At 43.5% G+C, this 12,062-nt stretch overlaps 1 protein-coding gene across 1 annotated transcript in view; it reads left to right on the top strand.

The window, feature by feature from the left end:
- The window catches only part of HS3ST3A1 (heparan sulfate-glucosamine 3-sulfotransferase 3A1), a gene marked incomplete at its 5' end in the record, with an annotated part of 90,861 nt that extends 83,417 nt beyond the window's left edge, over positions 1-7,444 (top strand). The window contains one exon of the mRNA XM_080826782.1: positions 6,706-7,444. Coding sequence (XP_080682908.1) covers positions 6,706-7,327 — 622 coding nt within the window. The 3' untranslated portion in view covers positions 7,328-7,444. The remainder of the gene's footprint in view (positions 1-6,705) is intronic.
- Between the last annotated feature and the right edge of the window lie 4,618 nt (positions 7,445-12,062).

The raw sequence follows: 12,062 nt of genomic DNA on the forward strand, positions 1-12,062 counted from the left end.
GAATGTCGTACATACAGGGTCTCTAATGGACATGTGTGTGGATGTTCCAGGAACATGTCAGGGGGGCTCTGACCTCCTCTGGACCCTTGTGATCTGGACTAGATGGGGTTCTCCTGGCAGCTGGAAATTCTAAACACCAGGCATCACCTTCTTAAGAACAGTTCTTGGTATGCTCCTTACCCTAATGGTCATGTCAGCTCTACTTATGGTCCAGACTGCCCAGCCCCTTGGCTTGATTTTTCGGGTGAGGTGAGTTGAGATTCGAGAGGTTGGATGACTAGCTCACGGTCACCCAGCCAGTGGTGGGCAGATGCAGGATAAAGAACATTATTTCCTAATCAGACAGTTTCATAATAGCACATAAATTATTATACTCCCCTTTGGTCCAGCAAGAGGAAAGCAAAACTGTAGCCTCTTTCAGTACCTTGTGCTAAATGTTTAATTATCTGCAAAACCAAAGAGGCTCTTTTGTCTAATTAAATTCTGCTGATGCAATTGAAGACCTTGTCTTCTTGGGGAGTTGTTTTTTTTTCCCCTTAATAAATGATAATACAATAAAAATAGACATAACATAATGTTTACCATTTTTAAGTGTACCACTCAGTAGTGCTGAGTGCATTCACACTGTGGAGCAATCATTTTCCAGAACTCTTCCTCTCGTAAAACTAAAACTTCATTCCATTCAACAACTCCCTCCCCATCTCCCAGCCCCTGGTAACGGCCATTCTACTTTCTGTCTTTCCAAACGTGACGACTCTAGGGGCCTCATGCATGTGAAGTCACATAATGTTTGTCCTTCTGTGACGGGCTAGTTTCTCAGAGCAGAATGTCCTCAGGGTTCCCCCATGTTGGAGCAGGTGTCAGAATTCCCTTCCTTTTTAATGACCGAATACTATTCCATTGTGCGATATGGACCATATTTTGTTTATCTGTTCATCTGCTTATGAACTCTTGTGTTGCTTCTACTTTTGGGCTGTTGTGTTCTTCCGGGAGAAGGAGCACATGTGTGCAGCCCACTTTGTAATAATCCTTAATTTGCTTGTGAGATCCCTTCTTAACCCTTGCCTTCCTTCGGAGCAAAAAACAAATAAGTTTTCCTGATTTTTCCTTATCATTCTGGTTTCTACCCATTTCCACATCCCCATACCTACTCTTAACATCTCCAGATCCTCGTCACTATTTAGAGGTGAAGTTATGTTAGCATCAACTGCTTAGCGGGAAATTAGGGCCTCCTAGGAGCCACCCCGCCCATCGTCCAATCAGATTTCTCACTTCCCACCCACCCCAGCTTGTCCCATATTTAGGGAAACTTGATGTATCTTACTATACACACCTTTCTTCTCCCTTAGCCTGTATGGAATCTCTCCCAAGCTTTCACGATACTGGGATGGCTTTTTCTCTGCCCATTCCGGCCAACATCCTGGCACAGAGTAGAGTCACAGTGTGTGTCTCACTCAGGTAAGGAAGGACGATTTGCAAGTTCTCAACACTTTGAAAAACGGTATTCCAAATTACACATGCATTTCGGTTTTTGTGATAGATGAGCTCTACTCTGAACATGGAAATTCAAATTGCGGTAAGAAAATGAATAAAGTAATGAAAAAGGAGATGACAATTTAAGGAATCCTATTGTGAGTCCTTCTACAATATAAGCTTCATTGAGGATTTATTTAGACTATCACTTCCTTTTTGAAAAAAACGGCTTGCAGGCAGCTTCCGGTTTGCTGGGACTCCCCGCTGTCACCCTCTCCCCCCACCACCCAATGCCAAACCAGTCCGTTTTCCGCATCCCAGAGATGACAGTCATTAATGTGTTTTTCTTCTGAAATCTTATTTTAGCTGTTTCCTCTTCAAATGTCTATTTTAGATTGCTCTTTCTCCCACTCTATTGAAAGGGTGGAAAATATGGTTTCTTTTTTCAGAGATGTTAGTGGGATTTCCTCTCGTGCAGCACAATCTCCAGCCAGAATCTGGGCTGTAAAGGGCTGCTGGAGATCTCTGTGTTCCTCTGAGACAGGAGAGAGGAAGATTGAGATCCCCAACCAGTAGCTTCTGAGCGAAGTATGTTCTATCTTATGGGCCAAAAAAGGAGGTTGAGTAGTTAAAAGTCAGAGATCACAGGAAAAGAGGCAAGAATGTGGACTTTTTTTTTCTGTTTTAATCACCAAATATTCTTTCTTATCACTTTGCTGGTATTTAGTGTTTGCTTTTGCTATCCCAGACTTTTTTCACACAGTTGATCAAATTTCCTTCACCAAATTATTCCAACAATGTCTGGATGGATCTCCTGGCTCATCTCGTAAAGGTGTAAGCTAAGCTTCCAGAGTGGGTTGGCCTCGCCAGTTTCTCAGTTCTCTGTGGGGAGAGGCACAGTGATGAGGCCATGAATTCAAGTCGTGCAGTGACACCAGTGTGAGCATGGGCAGTGACCACTACCTGGGTCTGCTTTGCGGCAACACTGAATTTTTGTTGCTGCTTGGTCTTCCCCAGACCCAAAGGTATATTTAGGGAGTGGGGGATGGGTGACATGAAAGGTTCTTTTGCAAAAAGAATTGCAGGTTTCTGGAAACAACAACAAAGCGCAAGAGAAATCAGATATCTAATTATCATGTCCTTCCCTACGGAAAAAAGCAAACATAACCAGACTAAAATATCAAAGACGACAAAAATCTGAGAATCCCAGCATCACTGAACTAGCCAAGGGTCAATGGCTTATTGCTACAGATGTTGAGGAATTTGTGCCAAAAATAATGACAATGGGAAGAAGAATGGGTCTTTTTAAAAGTTCTTACATAAATTCCAGTTAGGTAACATATGGTGTAATATTCGTTTCAGGGGTACGCGAGAGTGATACAGCACTGCCGTAGGATACCCTCTGCTCATCACAAGTGGCTCCTTAATCCCCATCACCTGTTTCATCCGCCGCCCCCCACCCACCTCCCCTTTCAGTTTGTTCTCTATATTTAAGAGTCTGTTTCTCAGTTTGTCTCCCTCTCTTTTTCCTTTGCTCATTTGTTTTGTTTCTTAAATTCTGCATGTGAGTGAAATCATGTAGTATTTGTCTTTCTCTGATTGGCTTATCTCCCTCAGCATAATCCTTTCTGGCTCCATCTACATCACTGCAAATGTCACGATTCCATTCTTTTTGATGGCTGCATAATATTCCACTATGTGTATAGATCACATCTTTAGCCATTCAGCAGAGGACATTGGGCTGCTTCCATCATTTGGCTATAAGCATGGGCATGCATGTATCTCTTTGAAAATTAGCACTTTTGTATTCTTGGGGTAAATACCTAGTAGTGCAGTTGCTGGGTCTTAGGGTAGTTCTATTATTAACTTCTGGAGGAACCTCTATTCTGTTTTCCAGAGTGGCTGCACCAGTTTCCATTCCCACCAACGGTGCAAGAGGGTTCCCCTTTCTCCGCATCCTCACTAACACCCGTTGGGGGACCAAAATGTCTATGAACCAGTTGATGTGATGTCTGAGACAGACTTGAAAGTAGCTCATTTGTGGAGGAGGGAGTAGAAATGGAGGGGATTATGAATGAAATGAAATTGGCCACCGGTTGTTTTTTGAAGTTGGATGTAAAGTACACGAGATTTACATTACAATTCTCTCTACTTGGAGTTGTGTCTGAAATTTTTCTTAATATAAAGTTAGCAAATAGTGTAAGTGGGACTAAATTATAGGAAGTCAAAAAGGGAAATTCACATAACACAAAGTACATTATTTTCCAACCATTAGAATTAAAAGTAAAAACAAAAGCAATTCTAGATCACACCGGGGCTATAAAGGAGATAAAAGGTACACAACAAAATTAACTAAGTAAATATTTATGAAAATGACAACAGTACATGTCAAAACATGAAGTTTGACCAAGTTTGTAGGTAAAGAGGTAAATAATAGCTTCAAAATGCTTTTGGTACTTGCAAAAAGGGATTGAAAATAAATGAAGCATCCTGCTAAATAAATTAGGAGAACAGCAGATCGTTAAGTAGAAGAAGACTAAAGGGGAGCATTAGGAAGGTAAAATGCAAATAAGTGAATTTAAAAAGATAACAGAATAGGGCGCCTGGGTGGCTCCGTGGGTTAAGCCTCTGCCTCTGCGGCTCAGGTCATGATCTCAGGGTCCTGGGATCGAGCCCCACATCAGGCTCTCTGCTCAGCAGGGAGCCTGCTTCCCTCTTCCCCTCTGCCTGCCTCTCTGCCTACTTGTGATCTCTGTCTGTCAAATAAATAAATAAAATCTTAAAAAAAAAAAAAAGAAAGAAAGAAAATTATTTTTCCAGGCGCTTAGGTGGCTCAATCGGTTAAGCGTCTGACTCTTGATTTCAGCTCAGGTCATGATCTCACCGTCTTGAGACCAAACCCCAGGTTGGGCTCCGAGCTCAGCTGGGAATCTGCTTCTCTCTCTCTCCCTCTGCCCGTCCCCCAATCTCTCTCTCTTAAGGAAATAAATTTTAAAAATCTTTTAAAAAATTATTTTGCTACTTATACTTCTCTAGGATAGAGAAAAATGTGAAACATTTCTCAACTCATTTTATTGGCGGAATAATTCATATTCTAGCCAATGATTAAGCTATTGATCACAGGAAAAACTACAGGAACATCCCATTAGTGAATATGAATGAAAAATCTGGAACAAAATAATGATGAACCAAATCCAGGATGATATTAGAAGAAAAATCTATCAGAATCAAACGGAAATGGCTTGTATTCCAGGAATAAAAGTGAATCCTGTATAAGAACATGTAGAAGTTTGATTCTTCTCACAATGGATCAGAGGACAAACTTAGTGTGGTTATTGAAGTAAGTCCCCAGCTATATTTATTCTAATACTGATTTGAGCCAGAGCTGTTTCTTATAAAACTTGGGATTAGAAAGACAGTGGGGAAGTATTGAATAGTGGATGTAATGGTAGTACATTTAAATTGGAAGAGTAAATAGGTTTTGTCTCTCTGGCTCATCCTTTTTGACTGGCTCTGACACCCACCGGTTCTCAGTAGGTACTGTTTGCTTGACCTAGGTGGGAACGTCTGCTCCGTCAAGCCCCCAGTGGTGTATTTTTCTTTCCACGGGGCAAAGTGATCCTAACGATCGTTCATCAGGAAAAATAAGCAGACAAGAATCAAGAACGTTTGGAACGGCAAAGAGCCACTTTGTCATGGGGAAAATACATGATAACAACAACAACTGGGCCCAGGTCGAGAGGAACCAAGATCTGTAGACTGTTGCAATGATGTCGTTTCTAGTTCAATAAATGATGGATTGTTTAATAAGTCTTGTTTGTTAACAGGAAAATTCAGAAATTCTAAAGAGAAATAGTGTCGCTTACCAGGCAGTGGCTTTATGTTAAATAGAACTGCTTTGTTTGTAAGGAAAGCACAGAATAGGGGGCGCCTGGGTGGCTCCGTGGGTTCAGCCTCTGCCTTCGTTCGGCTCAGGTCATGATATCAGGGTCCTGGGATTGAGCCCCGCATCAGGCTCTCTGATCAGTGGGGAGCCTGCTTCCCCCTCCCCCTCTGCCTGCCTCTCTGCCTACCTGTGATCTCTGTCTGTCAAGTAAGTAAATAAATAAAATCTTTAAAAAATATATTAAAAAAAAGAAAACTGGGATGCCTGGGTGGCTCAGTTGGTTGAGCGGCTGCCTTCGGCTCAGGTCGTGATCCCAGCATCCTGGGATCGAGTCCTGGCTCCTTGCTCGGCAGGGAGCCTGCTTCTCCCTCTGCCTCTGCCTGCCACTCTGTCTGCCTGTGCTCACTCTCTCTGACAAATAAATTTTAAAAATCTTTTAAAAAAAAAAATAAATAAAAAAGAAAACTGTAGAATAGGCTCAGGGTATTTTAATACCGTCTCCTAGTAGTGTGATCGTGTTATTATCAGGATAGTCTAATTGACCTAAAGAATTTGATGAAGGTGATTTTCTTTTTTTTTTTTTTAAAGATTTTATTTATTTATTTGTCAGAGAGAGAGAGAGCGAGTGAGCGAGCACAGGCAGACAGAGTGGCAGAGGGAGAAGCAGGCTCCCTGCCGAGCAAGGAGCCCGATGTGGGACTCGATCCCAGGACGCTGGGATCATGACCAGAGCCGAAAGCAGCCGCTCAACCAACTGAGCCACCCAGGCATCCCTGAAGGTGATTTTCTGACAGCAGTGTGGGTTATCGATAAAAATAAAATAAAAAATTACATAGTACTTTAATTCTGTGCCAGGCCCCCTTCTGAAGTATTGAAGGATATTATATTAACTGGCTTAATCGTCCCAACAATCGTATGAGATGAATATTACTATTTCCCTTTAAATACCCAAGGAATGGGCGCCTGGGGGTGCTGGGTGGGCCGAGCGTCTGCCTTGGGCTCAGGTCCTCATCCCAGTGTCCTGGGATCGAGCCCCATGTAGGGCTCCCCACTCAGTGGGGGAACTTGTTTCTCCCTCTCCTCTTGGCTGGTGTGCTCGCTCGCTCGCTCTCAAATAAATAAATAAATAAAATCCTAAAAAAATAAACGAATACACGAGGAACCTGAGAAATCTGTGCAGCTTCTCCATCTAGGAAGCGGGAGGGTGGGCGCCGCAGCTCAGGCACCCCCCAGGCTCGAGTCTGGAGGACACGCCCCTCCCTGCAGTGAGCTCGCTCTCTGCTCTCTGTGCAGCGGGGAAGGTTGCTCCCTTTGCAGCCTCTAACCGGCCCTTTTGCTTTCCCCAGAGACCTGATGCCGAGGACCCTGGAGGGCCAGATCACCATGGAGAAGACCCCCAGCTACTTCGTCACCCGCGAAGCGCCCGCGCGCATCTCGGCCATGTCCAGGGACACCAAGCTCATCGTGGTGGTGCGGGACCCGGTGACCCGCGCCATCTCGGACTACACGCAGACGCTGTCCAAGCGGCCCGACATCCCCCCCTTCGAGAGCCTGACGTTCAAGAACCGCACGACGGGCCTCATCGACACGTCGTGGAGCGCCATCCAGATCGGCATCTACGCCAAGCACCTGGAGCACTGGCTGCGCCACTTCCCCATCGGCCAGATGCTCTTCGTGAGCGGCGAGCGGCTCATCAGCGACCCGGCCGGCGAGCTGGGCCGCGTGCAGGACTTCCTGGGCCTCAAGCGCATCATCACGGACAAGCACTTCTACTTCAACAAGACCAAGGGCTTCCCCTGCCTGAAGAAGGCCGAGGGCAGCAGCAAGCCCCACTGCCTGGGCCAGACCAAGGGCAGGACCCACCCCGAGATCGACCGCGAGGTGGTGCGCAGGCTGCGCGAGTTCTACCGGCCGTTCAACCTGAAGTTCTACCAGATGACCGGCCAGGACTTCGGCTGGGATGGATGACCGTCTAATTTAAAAAGAAAAAAAAAATATCAAAATATAATATATTTTTTTACCGATCGGTAGAGGAAAGGCAGTTTAATATTTGTGCTGAAAATGTTTGTTTCAGTATTTTTTTGTTTTTGTTTTTTTTTCCCAGTGAATGTTAAGAGTGTTCTCACCTCTGCCCCCATCTTCCTGGGTCACGGGCACTGAACATTTGGATAAACAAAAAAGGAAAACCTCACGCATCGAAATACTTGCAGTTTTCGATTTCTGTTTTATGTTTTATATGCACAGTTATAGACTCTGAGCTTCGGTCGCCGTGAAAACTTTCAAAGAAGTCCTAAGGGTAAATGAGTCTCTGTCTCCGCTTCTCTCTTCTGTCTCTTTTCACAGGTCCCAGATAAAACTCTCTCTCCTTATATTTCCTCCCTTTCATTTTTTTTCCTGTTCTTGAAAACCATTTCCCAGTCAATAATACTGCACGTTTGCCCACCATCTCACAGTTAACCATGGTGTTTTCAAATGAAACACCTCCTTCCATCTGTGTGCGATGCGGTAGAAGAACGTAGCAGAGATGATGATCCCCATTTTACAGATAAGGAAACCGAGTCTCAGGGAGGTTGGGCAAAAACCCCATCTTCATTTGTTCCCTTTCCCGTGCCCCTTCTTTCAGAGAGAATGAGAAGTAACACAGCTCTACTTTTAGAAACAGATCGCTAGTTTGGGGATGGTTGTGGAGACAGGACAGAGAGGGTTTCCTGTTACCTTCGAAAAGTTCCTGGCCAGCCCTATGATGCTCTGTCATGAGGAGTCACCAGGGTTCAAGGACATCTGGGCACAGTATCTTTTAAGAGCCAATCTTGGCCAGTTGAAATGCCCTGAGCTTGGAACTCTCGGCTTGGTTGAGGCTCAGAGAAATTACTGGATTCTTATTTGGAGAACGAGATGGACAGTCACACGAGGAACAGGACAAAAAGTATTAGGAACATAACCTGGTTGTGGTTTTGACTTTTTTTTTTTTTCCCCAAGAAGAACCCACTTCGGTAAGAGCTTACTGAATGAATCTCATTTTCCTTTACCTCTTTTTTTAACAAAAAAAATCTGCTTCTCTTTGTAATATCTCATTTCTGATCTTGGAGCTAATACTAAAAAGATGAATAAATGTTATTATTTTTCATGGGCGGAGGACTGTCACTTTGTCACTTTATTTTTCCCCACTTCCTGTTCGCACCAAGAATAACAGAATATTCACGAATATTTGGAAAATATTCTAAGAAATACAGATGTGGGTAAAACGGAGGTTTTTCTTCTCCTTTCTAGTTCTCTCATCCCCCATTTAAATAGCTCAAATAAATCAATAGTTTATTAACAGTATTCCTTTCCTCTCTGAGTGGGCATTAACGAGATTAGCATTAATGGGAATTAAATTGGTTTAGAGAGAAGCACATATGCACGAAATATATAAAACATTTATAATTAGTCTGTCAGCAACATTTTATTACAGGTTTAAACCCAAGAGGAAAACATCTCCTATCTCGTGGAAGTTTTCCATATCTGCCGAAAATTTAAAGGCGCAGACCCTATGGTATTCTTAAGTAATTATTCTTCATTTCTCCGGGGTTGTCAGTCCAAGGAAACTAAAGTTGCTGGAAAACACGCAGAGTGCAAATGTGCATCAACCCTAAAAGCCACATCAGGTGAAATAAGTCTTTCCTGAGAGGGCTAACACAGGATTCAATGCAGGGAAAAAAGGAAAAATTTTCTTAAATGTCTAGATATTCCAACATTGCTCCAAACCCTTGAATTTCTGTGTGACTATTCCGTTTATGAGAATTAAAAAGAAAAATAATTCCCAGGTCTCCTTTGCCCAGTAGATTTTCTTCCCTTCTGGTGCCCTTAGTTTTCCAGTGCAACACCCTGTTTTCACTGTGCTGAAATCATCACTTCCAGAAACAAGATACTCATCTTAAACTCTTTGCATTTTTTTTCTCTTAACTCGTTTTGTTTGTGCCTCTGATCCTTTTGTAAGCATTTGCTTGGCAATAAGCAGAAGAGGCTTGCACAAGGAAAGGATTGTTACAATCTAACAATTGTATTGGGCAATCTTCCTCTTTCTGTGTGAAGAAATAATAAAAGAACGGAATTGAGTTCAAAGCACCTCTTCTTGCATGTAGATTTTTTTTAATTCTTATTTTTTAAATAACGAATGACTCTAGAGCCTCCTAGGAAAGCTTTGTAACTTAAAGTTCGTTAGAGTGTCGAAAGTTCTAGATCGCAGCAAAATATCTAGAGATCTAGAGTCCATACACTCGAGTTCTTCCGGAACAGGACTTCTACTTAGTCCTGCAATGTGTGGCTTCAGATTTCTTTTGTCCATGTAGCTGTACCAATTAAAAGGTGTGGTTCTTGATTTGAACGTCTTAGCCATGCTTCCTCTGAGCCATCGGCTCCTTGGCCACGCCACTGACCTACATTCTTGGTAGGGGTAGAGCATTCTTCCTCTCTAGAAGGTCTGGAGTTTTATCCTGAACAGTTTGCCCTCGAAGCCCCGTCTATGGTGTAAAAATTTCTCTCAGTCACTTAGTAACTTTTAGGGGAAATTCAGTTATTCTAAGGACTGGAGGTTAATAAGCTGCTAGAGAATGGATATTTATTTCCCAAGAAGTATTACTCCTCCCTACTTTCCTTAATTTCCAACATCTTCAAAGTCAGAATACACCTAGTGGATCACACCGCCATTTGGCCCTCAAATCCTTTCTTTAACCAGTCGCACAGGGGTTTCGAACATGAACGTGTCTGGGAATTCTCCTCTCTTGATTTTGCTGTTGTTGTAAAGAGGATCAGTTTCTCCTCAATACCGTCATCCGGTTCCGTGGGCTGAGATCAGCCAAATCTGTTACACATGAAGATACTTATAACTCAATGTGTGGATACCTACAGGTGCACGTATAATAATGGTGCATTACATTCACCTAGCAAATTACCCTTTCATTGCCCCTTAAACCGACAGCCACTCTCCACTAGTTGTACTTTCCTGACACTTAGGAGAACAGTGGTTCCCCACCAAAGACCACTCTGCCTCCCAAGGGGATCTCTGGAAATACTTTGGTTTTCCCAACGCTGGTGGAGTGTAGGGTGCTTCTAATGGGCGGTGATGCCCAGTAGAGCCCCCGTGGCACAAATCATCCTACACTCCACCAGCTAGTGCGTGTCTGAAACAGGTCTACAAACCAGATTCTAATGAATGCTTGGCTGGGAATTCTTTCCCTCATCACCTTAAGTTTTTCCCTTGCAACCTTTCTTTCTCCCTCTCACTCCGTGACTGATTCCATCATAGTAAGCAGATGAGTGTTTACCGTCAGGTCTTGCCAAGAGGAGCGCTAACAAGAAACTTCATTGAACTGGGTTTTTACAGCCAAGATCCAGGAGCCGCTTCCAACGAATGGATAATTGAGTTTGTGAAGTGGAATCTGTCAACTTCGAGTGGGAACCTCACAGACCGATAAAACATTTCTAAAGGTATTTTCAAGTTCAAGTCCTGCAGTTTCAATTTGCCTCCACGACAGTGCCGTTGACCGTATTTCTTGTTACCTGACACAGCCACCGTGTAGAGAGAGTGAGAAGTAAATGGGTCCCACTTCGGTTGAACAGCAGAATTCAGATGGATGTATTAGGGCTTACAAAGGGCCCCGACCTGCTGAGTAAATGGCAGAGAAAGGCAAATTCTTTCTGCCGTATTTTCCAGAAATCCCAGAACTTTTTGTCTAATTTCCATTGAATCAGGGAAGGGGAAGAGCTTATTATCGCCAAACATGGGGAAGTGCGACTGGGATTCGGTCCAAGAAAATTCTTCTTGTAGAAATAAAAGACCCTACCTATTCTCCTGGTGTATCCTGTAATCACGGAAGAAAAATGACTTTTTTCAAACTCAAACCTCCAGCCCCGTTGGGGAAACATCCCCATTATCATAGCCTGTCTGGTCCTTGAAACATCTTCAATGTGCAAACGGATTTGCATTTTAGAGTCTCAATTCTCTGGATGAAAAACAGAGAGGGAGAAATGTATAAATCTGTGTGTCCCATCATGGAATGTTGGAATGGTAGGTCTTACCTTTAAAGCTTGAAGAAAGGGTGAATTTGGAGAGTTCACGAGGCAGTGCAACTTTATATGCAGTCGTAAAATTGTGGATTTTAGCTATGCCAGGAGGAAAGAAAACTGAAAATAGAAATTGCTTCTAATATATGGACCCATTGTGGGGTATTGGGAAATGTCAGTATGTCTCAGACTCTTTTCAGTTCCTTTTAACTGTCCATTGTGTTCTTTTAATAGCTATACACTCAACAACTTAGCCTCCTTTTCCATTTTACTGTCAAAATAAAAGCTAGCAATAAATGGGGACCATGCTTTCTGTTAGGAATCCTTTCCATCCCACAATTCCTGGGTCTGATGTTTTAGGTGGTTCTGGAGGACCGGATGTGACCGGGCTGGATTTTTAGCGTGATGTTAGCTGATGACTCAGAAAACGTGTAGGGCACCGTCTGGTTCACGTACGGACAAGCACTAGTCTCTGCTTCACGTCCCTCCCAAAGTCACTTTCTAGTGAGCCCCAAGCATTTAGATACCCCTGGGGGGTTGTCTTCATTGAAAACAGGACTGATGGGCCTTTTGCCCTTCCCACTTCCTCTCCGTGCTTCCTACACTTTCTAGTGCCTTCTTTCCGTGTCCTGCCTGTGTCCTGTGATTGCTTGTATCC

The sequence above is a fragment of the Martes martes genome (genome assembly GCF_963455335.1).
Source record: "Martes martes genome assembly, chromosome: 16".
NCBI classification, from domain to species: domain Eukaryota; kingdom Metazoa; phylum Chordata; class Mammalia; order Carnivora; family Mustelidae; genus Martes; species Martes martes.